The sequence below is a fragment of the Eptesicus fuscus genome, chromosome 2 (genome assembly GCF_027574615.1).
Source record: "Eptesicus fuscus isolate TK198812 chromosome 2, DD_ASM_mEF_20220401, whole genome shotgun sequence".
Taxonomy (NCBI): domain Eukaryota; kingdom Metazoa; phylum Chordata; class Mammalia; order Chiroptera; family Vespertilionidae; genus Eptesicus; species Eptesicus fuscus.
In genome coordinates, this window is record NC_072474.1 from 7,052,461 (window position 1) to 7,078,656 (window position 26,196).

At 37.3% G+C, this 26,196-nt stretch overlaps 1 protein-coding gene across 1 annotated transcript in view; it reads left to right on the forward strand.

Moving 5' to 3' along the window:
* Window positions 1–26,196, forward strand: part of MDGA2 (MAM domain containing glycosylphosphatidylinositol anchor 2) — a 1,000,910-nt gene that overhangs the window by 619,363 nt on the left and 355,351 nt on the right. The window contains exons 4-5 of the mRNA XM_054725417.1: window positions 10,646–10,842; window positions 23,801–23,933. Coding sequence (XP_054581392.1) covers window positions 10,646–10,842; window positions 23,801–23,933 — 330 coding nt within the window. The remainder of the gene's footprint in view (window positions 1–10,645; window positions 10,843–23,800; window positions 23,934–26,196) is intronic.

Below are 26,196 nucleotides of genomic sequence, written 5' to 3' on the forward strand. Positions count from 1 at the left end.
TATCATTGTGAAGATTGATATGTCCACTGCCACTACTGAATATTCTACCTTGTAGCAACAGAGGCAAACACTTCGCTCTTGATAAAACACTATCCCTCATGAATGCCAACTACGTCCTTGGTAGCATGTTGATTGCATTATACTCTTTTTTTTTTTTAACTCTGTAAGTGACATTGACTGAATTTGACATGTATTCTTGGTATGAATGTTCCTGCTGTCCTTTGCCAGCAGCAGCCCTATCAAAAAGCTTCTAGAATGCTTTAGCCTTCACACATGCTGTGAGAATGTAGCAGTGGGATCATTGTCCTGGGATTCTCTGGTCATACATTCTACACCACCTAAATATGCCAGCTTATTAGAGTGATAGAATGTACTTTGGATGGGGTAGCTGAGTCTTGGAGAGATAATATCCGGTAAGAAGGGTGTGTTGTTCTCCAAAATGCAATATATATCCTAAATCAATGACCATTATTATGTGAGGATTTTTTTTTTTATAGAATACAAAGGTTCAAGAATCAAGGAATGACCCCACTTACTACTATCACGTTCAATGATTCACTTGGGGAATCTATATTTCCCTTCCCGCATCTGTGGACTCTGCCAGTTTAGAAGTCCTAATTCTCAGAAAAGGAAAAAGCTATTAATAAAAACAAGAGTCCCATTAATCTTTAAACCATCGCTATGACTCAGTTACTTTAGGCTTTCAGTGTCAGGAAACAGTATAAATAAGAAGAGTCACCATCCTGGCACGAGTGACTGGCCCACATGATCAGCTGGAGGTAGGAATTCCCTTCCCTTCCCTTCCCTTCCCTTCCCTTCCCTTCCCTTCCCTTCCCTTCCCTTCCCTTCCCTTCCCTTCCCTTCCCTTCCCTTCCCTTCCCTTCCCTCCCCTCCCCTCCCCTCCCCTTCCCTTCCCCTCCCTTCCCTTCCCTTCCCTTCCCTTCCCTTCCCTTCCCTTCCCTTCCCTTCCCTTCCCTTCCCTTCCCTTCCCTTCCCTTCCCTTCCCTTCCCTTCCCTTCCCTTCCCTTCCCTTTGTGCCACTTCTACAGATACAGAGGTAGGCAGTAAAGACTATATTTGATACCCGGTTGATCCAGAGTCATTTCTTATTATTCCATTGTCCAGTATTGGTGTTAAACAGATAAGTATATCAGTAATAATTTGAGAAGGACATGGTGGCCAGGGAATCAAAATCCCTAGTTAAAAAGATCCAGTAACCTCACCAGGTACTTACACCAAAAGGTGTACTAACTAAGGATAAGAGCAATCTAGAATGGTAATAGTAGAAGGAGATGATGGCTATCATCCCAGCATAATTTCTTTTGAAAAATTTCCCCAGAAAGTTGGCTAAACAGAATCTTCTGGTAGCTTTTCTAAGGTAGAGTGAATTATCATGCCTAGCAAGTGGATTTAAGTGATTGCTATAGCACATCAGCCATATCTCTTCCTCAGGACTGAAGGACCCATTTCTCCAGCTGCTGAGAGTTATGGTACCTGATGGCTGTTAGCAAATATTTCTCTAGAAATTGCCCTAAGCCAGTGGTCGGCAAAGTCATTAGTCAACAGAGCCAAATATCAACAGTACAACGATTGAAATTTCTTTTGAGAGCCACATTTTTTAAACTTAAACTTCTTCTAACACCATTTCTTCAAAATAGACTCACCCAGGCCGTGGTATTTTGTGGAAGAGCCACACTCAAGGGGCCAAAGTGCCGCATGTGGCTCTCGAGCCTCAGTTTGCCGACCACGGCCCTAAGCCAAACAGAGCTGTGTTCCTCCCAAAGTCATGCACCTTGGTGGGGAAAGCACACATACTGGGAATAGTTAATAGGGGAGGTTGTGGTTGTATAAAGGCTTAGCTCCATGGCTTTTAAGTCAGGGCAGCTCTGAGGGAACATCAAAATTCTCTAGAGCTACTACGACCTTTGTTGCAATTGCACTGTAGTTCAATTTTTCTCCCAAACAATCCTATTTCCTTCAGTCCCCCATAGGTGTTGATCTGGAAGGTACATTCCAGTACAGGCATAGATCATTTTATTGTGCTCTGCTTTATTGTAATTATTTTGGGGTGTCATGAACCATGCCTCTATTATCAGCAAATGTTGTATGTGTGTGACTGCTCCACCAACCTGCCATCCCCCCTCCCTCTACCATTAGTTGAGACAGAACAATATTGAAATCAGGCCAATTAATAACCCTACAGTTGCCTCGAAGTGTTCAAATGAAAGGAAGACCCACACATCACTTTAAGTTAAAAGCTAGAAATGATTAAACTTAGTGAGGATGGCATATCAAAACCTGAGATAAGCCAAAAGCTAGGCCTCTTATGTCAAACAACCAAGTTTTGAATGTAAATAAAACATGCCTGAAATAAATTAAAATTGCTACTCCAGTTAACACATGGATAATAAAGAAAGCCAAACAGCCTTATTGCTGATATGGAAAAAGTTGTAGTTGTCTGAATAGAAGACCACATCAGCCACAATATTTTCTTAAACCAAAGCCTAATCCAGAGCAAGATCCCAATCCTCCTCAATTCTATGAAGACTGATAAAGGTGAGGAAGCTGAAGAAGAAAAGTTTGAATGTAACAAAGTTCAGTCATGAAGTTTAAGGAAAGAAGTTGTCTCCGTAACATGGAAGTGCAAGGTGAAGCAGCAAATGCTGATGGAGAAGCTTCAGGAAGTTATCCAGGAAATCTAGCTAAGATAATTAATTAAGATGGCTATATATTAAAAAAAAAAGATTTTTAATGTAGATAAAACAGCCTTACATTGGAAGAAGATGCTATCTGGGACTTTTATAGCCAGAGAGAAGTTGATACCTGGCTTGAGAGCTTCAAAGGACAGGGTGACTCTTCTTACGGGCTAATAACATTGGTAACGTTAAGTTGAATCCAATGCTCATTTAATATTCTGAAAATCCTAGGGCTATTAAGAATTATGCTAAACCTACTCTCCCTATCTACTATACATGGAACAACAAAGCCTGGATGACAGCACATCTATTTACAACATGCTTTACTGAATATTTTAAGCTGACTGTTGAGACCTACTACTAAAAAAAAGGTTATTTTTTAAATAGTACTGCTCAGTGACAGTGCACCTGGTACCCAAGAGCTCTGATGGAGATATATGAGAGTAATGTTTTTTTCATGCCTGCTAGCAGCATTCAGTCTGCAGCCCATAGGGCAAGGAGTAATTTTGATTTTCAAGTCTTATTTAATAAGCACATTTTGTAAAGCTCTAGTTGTGATAGATAGTGATTCATTTATGGATCTGGGCAAAGGAAAATGAAAGCTTTCTGGGAAAAAAATCACCATTCTAAATGCCATTAAGAGCATTCCTGATTCATGGGAAGAGCTCAAATAGCAACATAACAGGAGTTTGGAAGAAATTGGTTCCTACATTCATTGTGACTTTGAGGAGTTCAAGATTTCAGTGAAGGAAGGAAGAAGAATGTAGTGTAAATAGCAAGAGAACTAGAATTAAAAGTGAAGCCTGAAAATGTGAGTTGCAGTTTCATAATAAAACTTGAATGGATGAGGTATTGCTTCTTATGGATGAGCAGATAAAGTAGTTTCTTGAGAAGAAATCTACTCTTCTTGAAGATGCTGTGAAGGTTGCTGAAATGACAACAACAGATTTAGGATATTACGATAAACTTAGTTGATACATCTGTGGCAGAGTTTGAGAGGAGTGACTCCAAATTTGAAAAAGTTCTACTGTGGATAAAATGATATCAAAGAGCATCACATGCTACAAAGAAATTATTCATGAAAAGAAGAGTCAAATAATGAGGCAAACTTCATTGTCCTATTTTAAGAAATTGCCACAGCCACCCCAGTCTTCTGCAGCCAACATTCTGTCGGTCAGCAGCCATCAACATTGAGGTAAGAACCTCCACCAGCAAAGAGATTATGACTCACAGAAGGCTCAGATGATGGTCAGCATTTTTTAGCAGTAAAGTACTTTTAATTGTTTTACATTGTTTTTTAGACATAATGTTATTGCACATGTAATAGACTACAGCAGCAATTTTTAACTGTTGAGCCACAACAATTTTTTAAACTATTTAGTCAGGGGCCTCTTTCTTTTAGATTGTAAAAAAAAAAAAAGACAAAAGCCAATACAACAATAACTGTCTGGTGTGAATTAATCAAAATCATACCTATTTTTTGTCAGATCAGCAAAAAAATATATTTTTGGTGTGCCGCAGGATTTTAGTAATTAGTTTATATGTGCTATGAGATGAAAAAGGTTGAAAATTACTCAATTACAGTATAGTATAAACATAACTTTTATATGTCTTGGCAAATCATAAAATTAGTATAGCTCATTTATCATGATACTTGCTCTATTGTGTTATACTAGGTGAACATGCAATATCTCTGAGGTACGTCTGTACATTTTCTGCACAGATATCTCTGAGGAACTCTTTTCCAACAAACCTGACTAAAGGCACATACTCAGTATATATTCAATGATATGTAGAATATATGTTAAACATATATTTTGAATGAATACTAGTATGTATTGCTTAAACATATCATATGCATACCCTATATAATAGAAGCCTAGGTGGTATCACACCCTTGTGCAACGCCCTTGTGTGACATCGTCACAAGATGGTTGTCACAATATGGCCGGCAGGGAAGGGCAGTTGTGGGTGAACAGGCTGGCAGGGAAGGGCAGTTGGGGACGATCAGGCCAGCAGGGGAACACTTAGGCATCAATCAGGCCAGCAGGGGAGTGGTTATGGGACGATCAGGCCTACAGGCAGAAGTGGTTAGGGGCAATCACACAGGCAGGCAGGAGAGGGATTAGGAGCCAGCAGTCCCAGATTGTGAGAGAGATGTCTGACTGATGGTTTAGGCCCGATCCCTTATGGATGAGCAGATAAAGTAGGGGTCCCAGATTTGGGAGGGTGCAGACCCCCCTCCCCCCTTTCAAGAATTGCCTTTACTGGGCCTCTATGTATATAAATCATATATATATATACACTAGAGGCCCGGTGCACAAAATTTGTGCACAGGGATGTGTGTCCCTCAGCCCAGCCTGCACCCTCTCCAATCTGGGACCCCTCGAGGGATGAATGACTGCCTGTTTAGGCCCGATCCCAGCAGGATAGGGCCTAAACGGGCAGTCGGACATCCCTCTCACATCCAGGACTGCTGGCTCCCAACTGCTCGCCTGCCTGCCTTCCTGATTTCCCCAAGCCACTTTTGCCTGCCAGACTGATCACCCCCTAACCACTCCCCTGCCAGCCTGATTGCCCCTAATTGCCCTCCCCTGCAGGCCTGGTAACCCCTAACTGCCCTCCCCTCCAGGCCTGGTCACCACTAACTGCCCTCCCCTACAGGCCTGGGTCCCCCCCCCCAACTGCCCTTGTCTGCAGCCCCAGTTGCCCCCAACTTCCCTCTCCTGCTGGCCTGGTCACCCCTAACTGCCCTCCTCTGCAGGCTTGATTGTCCCCAACTTCCCTCCATTGCAGGCCTGGTCTCCCCCAACTGCCCTCCCCTGTTGGCTATCTTTTGGTGGCCATCTTGTGTCCATATGGGGCAGCCATCTTGTGTGTTGGAGTGATGGTTAATTTGCATATTTCTCTTTTATTAGATAAGATAGAGGCCTGCTGCACCGGTGGGGGCTGGCTGGTTTTCCCTGAAGGGTGTCCTGGATTAGGGTGAGGGTTCCCTTGGGGCATGAGGTGGCCTGGGCGAGGGGCCTGTGGTGGTTTGCAGGCCAGCCATGCTCTTTGGTGACCCAAGCAGAGGCCCTGGTATCGGATTTATTTATCTTCTATAATTGAAACTTTGTAGCCTTGAGCGGAGGCCTGGGCCAGCCAGGGTGTGCAGAAAGCTTGGTTTCCTCTATTGCCGGAGAAACCCAAGCCTCCTTCTTGCTCACTGGCCACAGCCATTTTTTGGGGGATTTATTTATCTTCTATAATTGAAACTGTGTAGCCTTCAGTGGAGGCCAGGGCAGGCCAGGAACTTGGCTTCCTCTATCGTCGGGGAAACCCAAGCCTCCTGCTTGCTCTGTGGCCACAGCCATCTTGGTTGTGTTAATTTGCATATTCGCTCCTGATTGGCTGGTGGGTGTAGCTTGTGGCTATAGTGGAGGTATGGTCAATTTGCATATTACTCTTTTATTAGATAGGACATATATACTAGAGGCCCGGTGCACGAAATTTGTGCAAGGGGGTGTGTGTCCCTCAGCCCAGCCTGCATCCTCTCCAATCTGGAACCCCTCGAGTGATGTCCAACTGCCCGTTTAGGCCCGATTCCAGTAGGATTGGGCCTAAACGGGCAGTCGGACATCCCTCTTACAATCCAGGACTCCTGGCTCCCAACTGCTTGCCTGCCTGCCTTCCTGATTGCCACTAACCGCTTCTGCCTGCCAGCCTGATCATCCCCTAACCACTCCCCTGACAGCCTGATTGATACCTAACTGCTCCCTTGCCAGCCCGATTGCCCCTAACTGCCCTCCCCTGTAGGCCTGGTCACCCCTAACTGCCCTCTCCTGCCAGCCTGGTCCCCCCCAACTGCCCTTCCCTGCAGGCCTGGTCCCCTCCAACTGCCCTACCCTGCTGAGCAGTCACCCCTAACTGCCCTTCCCTGCCAGCCACATTGCCCCTAACTGCTCTCCCCTGCTGGTCTGGTTCCCCACCCCCCGCTACCCTCCCCTGTAGGCCTGGATCCCTCCAAACTGTCTTCCCTTGCAGACCTGGTCCCCCCCATGTACCCTCCCCTGCAGACCTAGTCACCCCTAACTGCCCTCCCCTGCAGGCCTGGTCACCCCCCAACTTTCTTCTCCTATAGGCCTGGGTCCTCCCAACTGCCCTTCCCTGAAGGCCTGGTTGTCCCCAACTTCCCTCCTCTGCCAGCCTGGTCACCCCTAATTGCCCTCCCCTACAGGCTTGATCTCCCCCAACTGCCCTCCCTTGCAGGCCTGGGTCACCCGCAACTGCCCTTTCCTGCAGGCCCGGTCACCTCCAACTTCCCTCCCTTGCAGGCCTGGTCACCCCCAACTTCCCTCTCCTGCAGGCCTGGTTACCCCCAATTGCCCTACCCTGCAGGCCTGGTCCACCCTAACTGCTCTCCCCTGCAGGCCTGGGTCCGCCCCCCCCAACTGACCTTCTCTGCAGGCCCAGTTGCCCCCAACTTCCCTCCTCTGCAAGCCTGGTCACCCCTAACTGCCCTCCCCTGCAGGCTTGATCGCCCCCAACTGCCCTCCCTTGCAGGCCTGGTCCCTCCCAACTGCCCTCTCCTACTGGCCATCTTCTGGCGGCCATCTTGTGTCCACATGGGGGCAGCCATCTTTGACCACATGGGGGCAGCCATCTTATGCGTTGGAATGATGGTCAATTTGCATATTACTCTTTTATTAGATAGGATATATATAAATAAATAAATAAATATAAATAAATAAATATATAAATATATAAATAAATAAATATATATATATAGCCATGCTATTATTTTGACTTGTCTAAAGTAAATCTTCTTTTTAGCATATTTATTTTTAAATCTGAAGAAATGGTTTAGGAGATTTATGAAGCAGAAATTCCTAAACATGGGTGAATTCAACATACAATTCTGCCAATACAATGTTCAGTAAGTTTGGTTGTCATAGGATCAGATTCTCTCATGGCCAGTGACCCAAATATCATCTAGGTCAGGGAAAAGCATGTTTAAGAGATTATTCAAGTTTCATCTATTTCTAACTGAACATTTTGACACCATCACCTAATAAGAAAAGAGCTAGAGATAAATTGATATATGAATGTTGTAAAGGACAATATTGAACTATGTGGAACCCAAGGATACCCACCATTGTTATACTGTTTACCATCCAATTTCATTTTATTTTTTGTTTTTAAACTTTCTGGCTTCAGAATTCTTTTTTACAACATAACACACTTCATATTTTCTAAAAATGAGACTATAACAGTAAAAAGTCATTTTGTACAAGGGAAAAAAAAAACCTTTACCATTAATCATAACACAAGTTGTTTACCTTATTCTTCAAGTCACCAAGGCTGAATTCAGCTCATCAGTCTCCTGTAGGATTTGATGAAGTTTATTTTTTTTTATTTGTTTAAGTTTAAAGACCTATACATATTTCAGGATAATAATGCTAGAATCCATACATACTCTGACTTATTTAAACCAAAAGCATATATTCCTGCACAGCTAATAGAGTAAATTTAAACAGAAAATTCCTTAAAGCGTTACTGAAAAGCAGCAGTTGTTTTGGAAAGTTAAACTGCCAAAATTAGAGGCCCTGGAGGTAACTGTGAAAAGATTCTAATGTTGGGAGGGGAGAAAAAACATCTCAGAATGTTACAAAAAAAGAAATCAAAGTAGGACTGTCAAGCAATTCACATTTTGAATCCCCCCCCGCCCTTTTTTTAAACTGGTGAAATTTGGGATTCTGTATTTACCAGTGATTTTGATTCCTTAGGTCAATTATTACTTTACTACTTTTGATGCTTACAATTATTTTAATATATCAAAAAGAATATTTTCTAGGGAAGAATGTCTTTTAAATATTAAGATAACATGTGCTCACAAACCTTACCATTATGTTTATATATATGGTTGCTCCTTTTCAGATTTCACATAAAAATATGTGTTATGTAGAAACATTTGATAGCTGGAACAAATGTGAAAGTGACATCTTTACCTATTTAAAATGAAAGTGAGTTAATTTTAAATTGGTGAGATAAACAACATAGAATTAATGGGAATCTAAATAACAATAATAATAATAATAATAATAATAATAACTAACTTTTATTGAGCATTTATCATGTGCCAAGGCATTATGGACTATCTCATTTACTCCTCCAACAGCCCTATTAATATGTACCATATTAATTCCAGTTAATTGATAAAGAAATTTAAGACCACAAAAGTTAAGTTACCTTTCAGAGTTATAAAGCTAAAGGAGTAAAGCTCAGTGAAATTAATCTTTAAATATAACTAATTTTTTGCATCACTCTTAATAAGCATAGACTAAGTTTATATTAGCACTAGAGGCCTGGTGCATAAAAATCGTGCACAGAGAGGGGGGTATCCCTCAGCCCAGCCTGCACCCTCTCCATTCTGGGACCCCTCGGGATCGGGCCTAAACGGATAGTCAGACATCCTTCTCACAATCCAGGACTGCTGGCTCCAAAACGCTTGCTTGCCTGCCTGCCTGATTGCCCCTAACTGCTTCTGCCTGCCAGCCTGATAACCCCCTAACCACTCCCCTGCCAGCCTGATCGATTCCTAACTGCTCCCCTGCCGGCCCGATTGTCCCTAACTGTCCTCCCCTGCTGGCCTGATCATCCACAACTACTCTTCCTTGCTGGCCATCTTTTGGTGGCCATCTTGTGTCCACATTGGGGTGGCCATCTTGTGTTGGAGTGATGGTCAATTTGCAGATTACCTCTTTATTATATAGGATATGGAACCTAAGGCTCTTGTTTTATGTTCCCCCATTTTTTGATATATAATGGACTTATAATATTAATTTCGGATATACAACATAATGATTCAATATTTGTATGTATTATGAAATGATACCACAATAAGTCTGGTTAATATCCATCACCACATACAGTTACAATTTTATTTTCCTTGTGAGGAGAATGTTTAAGATTTACTCTCTTAGCAACTTTTAAATATGAAATACAGTTGTTTTAAAGCAAATACACTTCTTAATTTCTTTTTCTCTTAAGAAAAGAACCTTTCCTATAGTATATTAGGGTTTGGCAATCTGTGGCAGACAATTGCCCATTAGCCAAATCGGGCCAGGGCACTTGCAATTGTAAATAAAATTTTATTGGTACTCAGCAACATTCATCTTTTATTCATTTTACCTGTTGTCTTTGGCTACTTTCACACTACAGTGGTAAAGCTGAGTTGAGACAAAGACTATATGACCCACTAAGACCAAGATACTTACATATTGTTTTGTTTTTTTCAGAAAATGTTTGCTAAGTCCTGTGGTATACATCCTTATTTTGGGATGCATGTAAAATGTCAAACATTTAGCTCCAATATTCAGAACAAACATTAATAACTTTTAATAGTACCTTCTGGTAACATATTTCATATCAACAGATATGATCTGAATTATAAAATATAAAATGAATGAAAAACTTTAACTCAGTACAAGATCACATTTTCTACTATAAAGATTATAATTATTTTTCATCATTTTTAACATATCAGTTGTATATAATTGGAAGAAGTATGTCAAGGGAAAGTGTCAATTGTGTTGCTTGATATTTATTTCTCTGTCACTATGGTTCATTGTTTTAGCCAGGCTCTTGAATTTGAGGATTTTGAATTCTGATGTTTTACTTGGAGCTCTGCTTTATGCAGCTGTTGGCAAAGTATTGTAAATATGTGAGGTCATTTGTACTATCTCAACAAATAGAAATCTTAAGAAATAGCTATTACTTGTTTTTACTGTTCATCATTGGAAATTTCTCTGTAAATGAGTTTAGTAACTCAATGAAAAAAATGAATCTAGTGATAAGCAATAAAATCAATTAAGAAATGCCTCTTTGGTTAGTTTTTAAATGTACAATAATACTTCAAAAGCCATGTAACTCAACATATTCACTTAATTTTCTTTATTTTGTTCTAGATTTGGATGATCCTATAGTAACTGTTCATCAAAGTATAGGCGAAGCTAAAGAACAATTTTACTATGAGAGAACAGTATTCCTCAGGTGTGTTGCCAATTCCAATCCACCTGTTCGGTACAGCTGGAGGCGTGGCCAGGAGGTGTTATTACAAGGATCTGATAAAGGAGTGGAGATTTATGAACCATTCTTTACCCAGGTAGGAATTAAGGTATAGTATATCCACCCCACTCTGTTAGGATACTATCCTAATTCAAGCAGCATGCAATATTATATTTATTTAAAAAGATACTTTCTTCAAACCTGGCCTTCAAAAAATATATCCTTGATTGAACCATCAGCAGACTCAAATGATAAAGAAAAATTTAATTTTTACATGGTAATTCATTAAGTTTTATGTTAACACTTGAAAAATTAAATTAGTTTTCCTAACTTACATATCTTTGTTCATAAGTTCACCTAGGTTTCATTATAAAGTACATAATTGTACATTTGCTGACTGCTTTTCTTTGTGGAAAATATTTCTTAAAAAACTTGGATTTCCCCATTTCAATGGTAAATAAGTTTTAAAGAAATGAAGAAATATACTTGACATTTATTTCACTTTGATTTTAGAAAAAAAAATCTGTTGAATTTCATTTGTTTATTTTTGATTTTCAATTATTTATGAGTAGAGCCTTAATTATGTAAAAAGTAAACATCTAATGCATCATTAAAAACTTATTTTAGAAAAAGGAAAATTGAATTCATTTTTATAGAGTGGATTTAATATGAAATATGTTTCTGTAATATACTGAGAGTGGAGAATTAATTATTATTGAAGAAGACATTGAAGTTTATAGGAATATATTTGAATGCTGTTTAATCAGAATTTTTTTTGATGACTACAGAGGAACAGAAAATTATTTAATAAAAAGAAGATCTTAAATTAAAAAAAATATATTTGGAAACATATTCAAAATAATTGTGGCTAGAGAATAATAATAAAAGTAATAATAATACTATATAATAAAGAGGTAATATGAAAATTGACCATCATGCCCTCACACAAGATGGCTGCCCCCATGTGGTCACAAGATGGCCACCACAAGATGGCTGGCAGGGCAGTTGTGGGTGATCAGGCCAGCAGGCGAGGGAAGTTAGGGGCAACCAGGCTGGCAGGGGAAGGCAGTTGGGGGTGATTGGGCCTGCAGGGGAGCAGTTAGGCATCTATCAGGCTAGCAGGGAAGTGGTTAGGGGGTGATCAAGCTGGCAGGCAGAAGTGGTTAGGGGATTATCAGGCAGGCAGGCAGGCGAGTGGTTGGGAGCCAGCAGTCCCGGATTGTGAGAGGGATGTCCAAGTGCCGGTTTAGGCCCGATTTCTGTGGGCCTAAACCGGCAGTCGGTCATCCCCCAAGGGCTCTCAGATTGGAGAGGGTGCAGGCTGGGCTGAGGGACACCCCTCCCCCCCCCCCAGTGTTCGAATTTCATGCACTGGGCCTTTAGTAATAATAATAATAAACAACCTGATATAGACAATAAGATAAACAGGTGCTTATCTGACCACATTTTCTAAGTTTTGAGACATTGCAAATCCATAATTAGGGAAATATACAACTAAATTTAAAATATTACAAACATTTTTTCAAAAAATTTCTTCAAAAGTTTAAAGATAAATTATTACATGTTTCACATCTTAACTCTCTAATGGCATAAGGTTATCCTGAATTTGTATATTTCTCAGCATCCCATTTATACCACTAAATATATTTTAATATATAGTAAACCATTTACTTTAATGTTCAAGGCCTGGCCAGTTTCACATTAATATAATTACCAGTGTTGATAATATTAACTGAAAAAAATACAAAATATCTGCATATATCAAAATACCTGCATATATCATATTTTTGCAAAAATAGCATATATAAATATCATGAATATATAAGCATATGTTTCTGTATATTGCTACTTAAAGATACAGAACAGCTATTACTTGCCATAATATAAATCTCTGAAAAATCATTGTTCATATGTATTACCAATGACATAGTATTGAAACCTGTTTTAATCTGACCCTCTCACTTTATTTTTAATTGTTAACACTGTTACATATGTTCCCCCACCCCTCTCCCTTTTTGCATCAATCATTCTCTGTCACAATTTCCATATATATATTCTGCACAATGGAACTATATTCTTCAATTCTTACTAAAATCAAAATTCTTAAATAAAAATATAACAAAAATTTATTAATTATAAATGCTTAGTATATTAATGCTTAGATACCTCTAGGGTTTAGAAATTCAGATAAATGATCAATGATCATGTATGATTATACTTTTATAAATTTATTTTTTAAATATGGACATTTTTTAAATTTATAGAATTTATAATTTGTAATTACCTCAATGCCTACAAACATTATTATGCCAAAAGACATTATCACATTAAGTGTAATGTGGTAATGTTTGTAGGCACTGAGGTAATGCTAAACACCTATTCATTACATAGCTATTTCTAATCTTCAGATGGGTCTGATCACTTGGAAATGAGCACATGGGCCTTGTCCAAATCTGGGAAAACTTTATACTTTCAAAATAATTAGGAATTTGTTTTGAAGTTATTAAACAAGCACAAAAAACTTTTCACTCATTTATTTGAATTTGGTACTATTAGCAACTCTAAAATATCACCTTATAAGAGCTATCAAACTAGTAGCAATTGATTATGCCTTTTAAAGTAACTCATTTCTTTCTTCTTTTTTTCCTCCCATTCTTTTGAGAAAGAACATTTTAACTTGACCATTTCAGTACTGATATTTCCTTCTATATGAATATCACAGGCTTTCTCTAACTTTGTATGGGCTGGTACCTCTGTTGTTAGACCGTTTGCATTAATTCTCTTAAAAATATTTCAGAACAAACAAGCTTTTCTTCCAATTCTGTGATTCACCTGCTGCAGTTGATAATTGCCAACAACATGCATTTATAGCTTTTATTTAAAAATGTCTTTCCTGCCTTTGGTTACTTAATTATGTTGCTTATCTTTCCTTCTGAAATGCCTGTGTATCTGTGTCTGCTCTAACAATCATTAGCAGTAATACATATGTCAATACTTTTACATTATATATGTACTTAACTTGTTAATATTAAGCATATTTTATAGGTCAGACTGATAGAAACATTAAAATAACAGCACATGGAGAATTTAGCTCTTATAGCCAAAGAAAAGAATTTAGCTTTTATAGACTTTTTCATAGATGAGATGTTATCAATGATTTTTCTTCACATCACTTGTACATGGGCCTGATAAATACAAGTCCACCATGCCACAGGACTTCTTCCACACTTCTCCATGGAATGTGGCAATCCATTCCTTACTGGCTTCATGCTTTATTATGGAAAACTCAAACATCTGAGTGATCACTTAAAAATGTAAACTTTTTTTCTGATTTAATATCTCTAGTGAATATGAATACTGATGAATAAAAACTGATTGTATGCTTCAATGTATTGTAGCCTATAAGACCATATTTGGCATTGATCTCCCTCTTTTAAAAAAAATATTTCTTATTGATTTCAGAAAGGAAGGGAGAGGGAGAGATAGAAACATCAATGATGAAAGAGAATTATTGATCGGCTGCCTCCTGCACATTGCACACTGGGGATTGAGCCCACAACTAGGACATGTACCCTGACCCAGAATCAAACCATGACCTCCTGGTTCATAGGCCGATGCTCAACCACTGAGCCACACTGGCTGGGCTGTCTTTTTCTCTCTTACCTAATCTTTGGTATCTCATATATTGTTCTCGTCACACCATACCTAGACATGCCGAGCATTTGCATGCTGTTGATTCCTCCATGTAGAATGTTATTTACTTAGATATCATGGCAGCGTCTTCTTAATCTGAGGACTCATCCTCTCCAGAAGGCCTTCCCTGCCAGATCTATCTGAAGCACATCCCTTCCTTTCGATAGTTACTCTTTTTTTTAATTATTTTTTGTTTGTTTCTCATAGCACTGAAACTATCAAATTATCTTGTTTGACTATCACTCACTATTTTTAGAATCTTTGTCTTTTCAACAGCGAGAACATTGCCTTTCACATGGAAGGTCCTCAATAAATATATATTAAATATTGAGCCAATACTCCTATGGTGATGTCTGGATTATTAGCCAAAGGATGGTTACAATTGACTCTAAGTTTCTAGTAATTCCTGAATCACTCTGTAACTCTGCCTCACCCACTAAAGAAAACTTAATGAATTGTGAATTAGAATGATGTTATAACAAAACTTATTTTAATACATTTCATTTCCAGACTATGATAATTTTCTAGTTATAATTTTTTTCTATTAAAAATGTATTTTTTTCTTGACTCTGGAGTCTATTTCTTGACTTCAAGTTACCTTTCTCTGAAGCCTATCTTTTTGTGTGTTTTTTCTTAATTTTTTTTAACATTGACGTTATTGCAGACTTCCCTCTTCTCCTCCTCCCCCTTTGCCTACCTTCACCTACCCATCTTCCCCTCTTTTGGCCTTCGCCACACTATTGTCCAACTTATTTTTAATTAATTTCTAGTTCAATCCCACTGTATCAAAAAGCATACTCTGAATAATTTTAATCTTTAAAAATTAATTGAGGCTTGCACTATGCTAAACCTATGTTCTACTTTCATAAATGATCCATGTGCACCCATAAGAATGTGCATTCCAAAATTGTTGAATGCCAATTAGGTCATATTTGTTAACTTTGTTATTCAGACCTTCTGTGTTTTCTGATTTTTATGTCTGCTATTCTAAGCTATTGAGAGAGTGTAGTTACTATCTATGGATTTATATATTTAAAATATATTAGTAGTACATACAGATTTAGAATAATTATATCTCCCTGGTGGATGGAATATATTATCTTCTTCACTAGAGGCCTGGTGCATGAAATTTGTGCATGGAGGGGGGTTGTCCCTCAGCCCAGCCTGTACCCTCTCTAATCTGGGACCCCTCGAGGGCAGTCGGACATCCCTCTCACAATCCAGGACTGCTGGCTCCCAACTGCTTGCCTGCCTGCCTTCCTGATTGCCCCTAACCGCTTCTGCCTGCCAGCCTGATCACCCCCTAACCACTCTGTTTGCCCCCAACTTCCCTCCTCTGCTGGCCTGGTTACCCCTAACTGCCCTCTTCTGCAGGGTTGATCACCTCCAACTGCCCTCCCTTGAAGGCCTGGTCCTTCTCAACTGCCCTCCCTTGCAGGCCGGGTGCCTCCCAACTGCCCTCTCCTGCTGGCCATCTTGTGTCCACATGGGGGCAGGATCTTTGACCACATGGGGGCAGCTATATTGTGTGTTGCAGTGATGATAAATCTGCATATTACTCTTTTATTAGATAGGATAGAGGCCTGGTACAGGGGTGGGGGCCAGCTGGTTTGCCCTGAAGGGCATCCCGGATCAGGTGGGGATTCCCTTGGGGTGTGGGGCGGCCTGAACGAGGGGCCTGTGGTGGTTTGCAGGTGGGCCACGCCCCCTGGCAACGCAAGCAGAGGCCCTGGTATCTGGAATTTATTTTCCTTCTACAATTGAAACTTTGTAGCCTGGAGCAGAGCCAAGCCTGGGGCTCCCTCCAAGGCTGGTAGCCATTTGTGTTGGGGTTATAATTGAAACTTTGTTGCCTTAAGCGGGTGGGCCTGGCCAGGGTGTGTGGAAAGCTTTGCTTCCCCTGTTGCCGGCGGCAACCCTGGCCTGCTCTCTCAAGCTCCATTCTGCCGCCATTTGTTTGAATTTGTTTACCTTCTATAATTGAAACTTTGTAGCTTGAGTGGAGGCTTAGGCCTGGCCAGGGCAGGCGGAAAGCTTGGCTTCCTCTGTTACCTAGGAAACCTTGCTCTCTGTGGCTGTAGCCATCTTGGTTTGGGTTAATTTGCATACTCGCTCTGATTGGATGGTGGGCATGGCTTGTGGGCATGGCTTGTGGGTGTGTCGGAGGTGTGGTCAATTTGCATATTTTCCTATTATTAGATAGGATAGTATACCTCTGGTAGATTGTCATTAAGAAATGTCCTTCTTTATCTCTAGGAGTGCTTCTTGCCTTAAAGTTTGTTTTGTCTGTCATTAATTAACTACACAAGTTGTATTTTAGTTAGTAGTTTTTATGTTTTTTAGAGGCAGGGGTTGGGGAAAGGAATGGTAAGTCATCTCTTTTACTTTCAAAAATTTCTATGTCTTTATATTTAAAAACATGTTACTGGAAACCAGTATATAGGTCGTTGTTGTTTTAATCCAGTTGGACAATCTCAGTATTTAGTGCATTTAATCCAATGGCTGGTATCTATGTTTTTTTCTATATGACCCACCTGTTTTATTTTATACCTCTCTTTTCTTGCTTTTGTATTTATCAAAAACTTGTAATTAGTTAATCTCTTTTATTTAACTAAGAATTTTAAATTATTTTATTATCACTTTATTGGTAACTTAAAAATTACAGCTTGCATCCTTGACCACTTCCTCAATAAGGAGATAAACATAGAATACATTAATAATATTTACACTTATTATATTTTATTTGAGTCTAGTATTTTAATTCTACATATATTTAAAAGTCAATAGGACATTATTTTGTTTTTTAAACCATCATTATCCACTTATATTTACCAACTTATTTCCTTTTTCCATTTTGAGTTAATTTTTGTTTATGGTGTGATGGAATGTTTGAGGTTCATTTTTAAAAAAATGTATTTTTATTGATTTTAGAGAGGAAGTGAGAGAGAGCGATAGAAACATCAATGATGACAGAGAATCATTGATTAGCTGCCTCTTGCACACACTTCACTGGGATCCAGCCCACAACTTGGGCATATGCCCTCGACCAGAATCAAACCCAGGACCTTTCAATCCACAGGCCGATGTTCTATACACTGAGCCAAACTGGCTAGGGCGAGGTTCATTTTTTTTTTTTTTAACAGAGGGATAGACATGTGTTCTAGTACCATTTATTGCAAAGATCATTCTTTCACAACTAAATTTTCTTGGCACCTAAATAGAAAATCAATTGGCCCTATATATTAGGTCTATTTCTGAATTATTTATTCTGTTACATTGATTATATGTCTGTCTTTATGCCAATACCACACACCTTAATTACTGTAGCTTATAACAAGTCCTGGAATCAGGAAAAATAAGTCCTTCAACTGTGTTCATCTCTTCCAAAATTGTTTTGAATATTTTAGCTTCTTTCTATTTCCACCTAAATTTTATGATCATCTTGTCAATTTCTATGAAAGTCTGGTAAGATTTTGAGTGAGGTTTTGTTGAATTTATAGATCGATTTGAGGAGACTGATATTAAGGTTAATGAAGTGAGGATGATTGATATTGGCAATATATTATATTTAATCAATGAAAAATCCCATTCCTCCATTTTGATTTTAATTATTTGTCACATGTAATATTTATTGCTCTATTTCAAATTTGAGAGCACATGTAAGATTTAACAAAACCAGCTTTATTTAGATTGATCACCCTTTTGAGATATTGCTTTGAGTCTTTGTATATTATATGTGTGTGTTTATCAGAGATGCATAGGAAGCTGGTCATTTACTTAGGAAATTCTGGAGTGTTACTTATAAAGAAATTACCTCTCAGGGGCAAAGAAGTCTATATAGTTAGTGTACAGTATAGCTGCCAGGAGACCCAAGGATTTCTTTTTCAATGGGCCATAGTAGGTATACTTGTGTGTAAGGATCACAAATGCAAATGCCTACTGAGACTAACCTGGTAACATAAATATGTGAATCTGCCTGGTGGTATGAAAATAAGAAATGCTGAGGCATGCTGTACATGCCCACTTATCAGAAAAAATACATCACCTGCTGTCACCAGAGTTCAACCTTTGGCCCTTCTGGGCTACCATTTTGAAACTTGGTTGGAATCCAGTTTTCTCATGAGAGATGCAGTAGTACTTGCAGTAACATTTCTAGTCTCATATGATTTCAAATACAGAGAGATAGTACAGAGTAAGCAGTTTCTATGAAAGTTCCATTGAATGAAATAATTAGAATTAATAAATTGAAAACTTCATGGCTGATTCCAGCCTCACGGACCCATTTTTATCATAAAGATGAATATGATGTAGAGAACATTTTTACCCAGGAATCTACTTGATAGAAAACAATGCCCTATTTGTAGCTTCTAACCACCTTGGAAATTTGGAAAAACTGTGAAGTATGATTGTACAAAGAAACAGAATGGAATTAGCCAGTGGTTTTTATTTTTACAATGATAAATTATAATTTCCAAATAGGTTCTAATTTAGAGTTATCATATCCAGTTGTTTTTCCTGTATTAAAAATAAATCCAAAAATTTTTTAGCAAACCAGAATTGTGTTATTGAATTAACAGAATCAGTTATTATGTCTACATGTCAACTTTGTTTAAGATTTAAAATTAATTTTGTGTTGTATCATTGAAATATTTCCTAGGCTCGACCTCTTTTTTTTGGGGGGGGGGAGTGGTGGGTGGCTTAGTATAATGGCTTTGCTATTTGTAATGAAATATAAATGCTGCTGACTTTTCCTTTTGCTTAATGTGCTAAATGTATATATATATATACACACACACACACTGAGTGGCCAGATTATTATGATCTCTGAACATATAATAATCTGGCCACTCAGTGTATGTGTGTGTGTGTGTATTAGAGGCCCAGTGCATGAATTTGTGCATGGGTGGGGTCCCGCCAGCCGGGCCAGGGGGAGGGGACATGAGTGATTGGCCGGCCTGCCTGCAGGTCAAACTCCTGGTCAAGGGGACAATTTGCATATTAGCCTTTTATTATATAGGCTATACACTGAGTGGCCAGATTATTATGCATTCAGAGATCATAATAATCTGGCCACTCAGTGTATATTAGATATAGATAGATATATTTTAATTCTTAGTGTTTTTTTTTACACTGTTGTTTGCCACCAATTGCCATGTGTACTTTCATAATGAAAGAACTTTCCATGTTAGTCTTGTTGGTATTGAAAGACTTAATAATATTTTAATTTATTTCTATAGATCCTATGGCCTTCATGTTTCTATAGTATAATTAAGATCCAATTGACATAACTGAGATGTTCTATGTGACAGATATTGGCAACTTTCTGCCAGTTTTAGACGTTATAGGCAAGTTTCCTTCTCTAACTTTATTGATATTTATGGGAGAAGTTAAGGTAAACAGTGATTATAATATGAAGTAAAAATTATTGTCAAAATCGAGGCACATAATACTGCTATGGAGAGAGCATTAAAGATGGAAATCAACAGCACCTACAATAATACAGAAGAAAGATAATATCTCTAAAGATTGGCTATGTCTGTGGTTGACTGGAACAATAATTAGTACATGTGGGGAAAAGTGGATTATAAAGCTGGGAAGGTATACTGGGATTATATTGTGGAAGATTTAAATGACAGATCATACGTCTGATTATTTATTATGTTAAAAATTTAAGTTTCTTTTAAAGTCAGGATTTTCTATTCAATAACAATGAATAAAATAAAATAAAATTTCCGAGGTAAGATTTATCTATTGCACTTGCCCATTCATACTAAACTAATAACTATGTCCATTTGAATTGAATATTTATTTAACCATTTTGTTGAGTGACAAAATCCTCTTTATACTTTTTAAAATAGTGTTTCTGAAATGAAATTGGTGTGTTTTTCCAAGGCTGATGTAAATTCAAAAGCATATTATGTAATAAGTCTAAGAAGAATAATTATGCTTTTCATACTTCCACACAATACTAAAGATGTAATCTAGCATATATTGCTATCTATAAATTTGTAATGAGTTACAATTGAAGTTGTAAAATATCAGTGTGAATTGGAAGTCTTTCTTTACTGATATCTGAAAATACATATTTTTAAAAATTCCATATTCATAAATAAAATGGAAATACTGCTTAAGGCTATGGTTATTATTTTACTAGAAAATATCACCATTGGTAATGGCTACTGACAAATATATAGAATACCTTTTATTTATTTATTTTATTTTTAAAAAGTAGTTTTAAAAGTTTAAATATAGGTGTTGAAATTAATTTTTGTGAATCTTGAAGAAATATGTACTTAAATTTTACAAACTATACGTACTGTTGCTATTTTCCTAGAACTTTTAAAGATGTTCATGGCATCGTATTGTGTATTGTAATTAAACATCTAATTATGACTGAACATATTTACATCAATTACATAATTAGCTATAATTATACTAATTATACTAATTATACAATTAGACAATAATCAACTGAAAATTTCCTTTACAAATCATGGAAATTCACATGCAAAAAGCCTTCCAACATCACAGAATATTAAATTTATATGATCAACAAAATAAAAATTGATGTTAAGTGATATAACAGTTTTAAATTATAAAGTCAAAATAGTAAATATATCTCTACATGAACACACACACACTATTTGGTAGTGTAACTTTGGGAGCTGTTTGTTGAGAGGAAGAGGGTCATCTTGAATGTCTTTATCATTATCTGAATGTGGTGGATTAATTAAGTGGGTAAGGTTTAAATTCTTCCATAACTCTGTCTGTTTTCTACATTGCTTCAATATATTGTGGCTGTATTAGCCCCTCTGCCTCTTTGACATGCTACACAGATTAATCTTACTAATTAACCAAGATGACTGTACTGCAGGGTCACACATTTTGGTATATTTTTTTCTGAATACAAGATATAAAGAATCTTACTTCACACAAAACAACTGTCCAATCCCATGTTAACTGAACCACTGGGAAATTGTGTATCTAGACTTCATAGGGCATGTGTGAGAAGCAACCAATTGATGTGTCTCTCTCACATCAATTCTCTCTCTCTCTCTCTCTCTCTCTCTCTCTCTCTCTCTCTCTCTCTCTCTCTCTCCTTTCTCTGTCTCTCTCTCGCTCCTCTCACCCTCCCTTCCATTCTCAAAAATCACTGGAAGCAATATCCTCCAGTGAGAATTAACAACAGCAACAACAAAACAAAGGTCAATAAAAGGATCTGAGAGGGAGATATTGACTATACAAAGAAGTAGTAATCAAAAGTCTAAGATTTATGTTACTAAAAAAATAACAGTAGATTTAGAAAGTGGTCTTGAAGTTCAATTTAGAATATGTTGAGTTTTAGGTGTCTGTGAGACATCAGAATGAGCCTGTTGAAGTAAAAAATTGGTATATTTATCTGAAACTACAGGGAGAATCCTGGAATAGGGATACAGATTTGATAGAGTGATTGGGGAGTAAGGGCTTGAAGTAGAAATTCATCAGCAAGTCTAAGATCACCTAGGGGAATTTTATAGTGAGATTCACTATAAAATAAATAGCATGTCACAGTGGTAGGAGGAATAGGATATACTCACTCATTTAAAAATTACCTGAGTCAATTAGTTCTCATATAACATTGTCTTTAAACTATGCTTTCTAACTAAGCATACTTTCCTAGGCATTATATTCAATTAACATAAATTATCTATACTAATAAAAGTCGGAATATCTTCCCGACATCCTTCCGGACAAAGCCATGGTGGCAGGGGCCGAGGCAGAGGTGGTTAGGGGCAATCAGGCTGGCAGGGGAAAGCAGTTAGGGCGATCATGCTAGCAAGGGAGAGCAGTTAGGGGGATCAGGCCAGCAGGGAAGAGCAGTGAGGGGGCATTCAGGCCGGCAGGGGAGAGCAGTTAAGGGGTGATCAGGCTGACAGGGGAGAGTAGTTGGCGGGATCAGGCCAACAGGGGAGGACAGTTAGGGGTGATCAGGCCAGCAGGGGAACAGTTAGGGGGCAATCAGGCTGGCAGGCAGAGGTGGTTAGGGGCCATCAGGCAGGCAGGCAGATGAGCAGTTAGCAGCCAGCAGTCCCAGATTGCAAGAGGGATCCCTGTAGGATAGGGCCTAAACCGGCAGTCGGACATCCCCCGAGGGGTCCCAGATTGGAGAGGGTGCTGGCTGGGCTGAGGGACACTACCCTCCATGCACAAATTCCATGCACCAGGCCACTAGTAACTCTATAATACAGTGATAACTTGTTTTAAATGTAAGTTATAAAAACACACATACTGACTGTGTATATTTGTGTGGGGTGCATATGTATTTGTGGAGAAAAAAATACAACATATTTTCTAAAGAAAAATTAAGAGAGATGATTGTTGCTTATACCACAGATGAAAATGCTAAATATGTGACTGAGTTAAGAGTGGATTTTGACAGTGAATGAAAGGAATTATGGCCACAAAGCTCATGCACACAGAAGGAGAGATTCATTTGATACATTTGGAAACCTCTGTGTACCTGCCTATGTATGAGCAAGCTTGTGTTTTTTTGTTTTGTTTTTGTTTTTTGTAAGTGAATAGGCACTGTCTTTATGTATTGTCACTAAGTGTTCTGATCCTTTTGAAGAATGTATGCAAGAGCTGTAATTTTTTTGGATTTAAATGATATTATTGAAGTAAAATTAAAGAACACATGGTTTCATACAGATGTCATCTAGAAAAATATTAACATTTTGAAAATTGATATACCAAATCGGATATCATTGGGATACTGTTTTATCGTTTTCACAATTCAGTTACTTATGAGAGGAACTCTTGCTATTTTGAGAAGATGCATAGACTTTGGAAGGTAAATAATTCCCAAGAAACTTATTTGAATTGGGCAGGGGTTGTTTTTTGTTTTTGTTTTTCTTTTTATTGTTGTTCTTTGTGAATTATTTTTACTCTTTCAACAATTCAAGTCTTTTTTTTTTTCATGGTTTTCTTGCTAATCAATAGTTTATATGGTATTTCTGGTCACTTGCCTTAGTTGAGTCTATTTGCAATTTTGCAGATTTATCTGGGACTCCTAGACCTTGAACTCTTGAACATAACAACAACAACAACAACAATAACATAGCTACAGTCATGAATACTTATTTATTCAGTTTTAGATTTATATTCTGTCATTGCTCCATAATCACAAAATATTTATGTATATAAATTGAATTATATATAACTTCATTATCTTTGTTCTACCAGTATTTTCAAAGTTGGCATTTTCCTTTGAAAACAAAATGTACAAAATTCTGCTAATAATATAATTAAGTACAATATAATGCCATGATTCATTCATTTTGATTACTATTAACTTTTTCTAATGCCCTTTTTCACATTTTTAGGGTGAAACAAAGATCTTAAAACTAAAGAATCTTCGACCTCAGGACTATGCTAATTATAGCTGCATTGCTTCAGTGAGGAATGTATGTAATATTCCTGATAAGATGGTATCATTTAGACTTTCCAATAAAACAGGTAAGGAAGTATCTCTGAAAGTTTTATGTTTATTATTAAAAATGAATATTTAATTGTTCCTTAACTTTCTTATAGTGCAAATCATTTATATATGTTTGAACAAATCATCTTTTTTATTTCTCAGAAAATTCTGTGATATTAGAAAATCTTTTGGTAAACGGGCACTGTACAATTGAATTGCAATGTGCTCCCATGTAATGTTTGTTTATATAGCATTCACAATTATTCATCCTTATTGTTGAATTTATAGATGTCACAAGAAAGCCTATATTCTGTTCAAATACATTTCTGAGAAATACTAGATTCTTCATTTAAAAATGTGTGATCTATTTTTGTGTGTGTGATTCTTCATTTAAAAATGTGTGATCTATTTTTGTGTGATTCCAAAACTAAGTATAAGAACCTCTGTTTTTACTCTATTTCACATCGAGAAAGTTAATTGGTAATTTTGAGTAGATCCTTTTAAAAAATTATTTTTTTATAAAAGGTCAAAACATTAGCAATACTGACACTTAAGTTAGCCTACATTTAGTAACATAAGTCTCAGAATAAATGCAAGCATCAAGAAATTGCCAAATGAAAGAGCAAAGAGAGAGCATGTGGATGAACAATCTTTTATGATTATGTATAAACAATCAACTTACTAAATTAGAATTTCATCTGGTTTGAAAAACTTTCAGCACAATTAAGATAAAATTGTACTTTTAAATAATTATACTGAGATGAAAGTTAATCACTTTTTCCATTAACAAAAACTTTGAGAAGTATGGGCCCTGCTATGCCTGGCTGTAGTTCCTGGTTCTGCCACTTACTAGTTCTTGGATCTTGTTGAACAAGTCACTTCGCCTTCTTTTCCTCAGCTTCCTCATAAACGCATAAAGTTGTAAAAAGGAATTAATGAGTTAATATTTATAAGGCATGTGGGACACACTTTATTAGTTCTTCCAACACAGAGCTAGTCAGCAACTCTATTCAGCTAGAAAAGATTAAACCTGGGATTTTATTGAAAGACAAAAAAATGCATACTCATACATTGATTCATCAATATATGTTCCAAATGAGTTAATATTTTGAAAAATTCATTCTTTTATTTATTCATGTACTTATAAATCAGGAACTTATTGGGTGTTTATTATAGGTCAGTAATGATAGGCATAGAGATTGACTAAAATATAAATTGCCACCAAAGTAGAGAAATGCTCTATTAAACAACAGATAAAAGTCATTAGAAGAAAGTGAAAGAAGGATGTGAGAGATAAAATTAAACTGTGTCAAGATGGATAAGAAGCACATGACAGAAACTATATTTCAGACAAAATAGAAATATAAAATCTTCGTGATCCTAAGATTTTTAAGGCTTAAAAATGTCATTTCACTTGAAAAAGAATAAATAGGATATTCAGAAATAAAAATCAGTGATTAACACATAAAAACTTGGTGTTATTATATTGTTCTTTTGATATGAAATGTTTTGTGAATTATGGTAAAAAATTTGTATCATAACTAATTTTGTATCCTTAATTGGTTGTTTTGAGAATGAAACAAATCAACATATATAAACATTACTTAAATACTAACAGGAACAATAAAATTATATGTAATATTTTTATGGTACAGAAATGTATAGTTTTATTGGTTCTCAATGTCCCATAGCTAATGAGTGGGAACAAGATGGATCTTAATATTTAAAGAGTAGTAGTCTGCTAGCTCAAAAGGCAGAGCTTGCCTATCTGTCCAAGAGCACAGGGCACTCTCAGCTTCTGTTTCATTCTTTATTTTTTTAGGCTAAAGTATTTTATATGTAGGCTAAGCAAACAAAATAGCCTATTATTCTCTTCTGTAAATTCTCTCAAAAAGTTTAGATTGATGTTCATACAAAATGAGCATCAGAATGATGGTAAATAACTGGGTTTAAAAATATAAGCTAGTACCTTGTTTGACTCTTTAGTACTCTAAGCAGGCATGTCATGTGCCTGGTGCTTTACATATTTAAACCAGATTTGCTTCAGCACTTTTCCTATCTGGCTGTGCTCATAGTTGGGATAGTTCATGCATTTCAAATAGGTAAAATCATTGAGGTAGCTCGCAAAGTACACCAGGAATAAATTAAGCTTTCAGCACCTTCATGTAAACAAGTCTATATACTGACAAATACGTACATACAGCCTAGTTCATTGCTTTTCTAACATTGGAAGGAGATCATAAGTCATCATTGCCATAATCATTGTGAGAGTCAGGTGCTCTTTACAGTTTTTATTCTTGT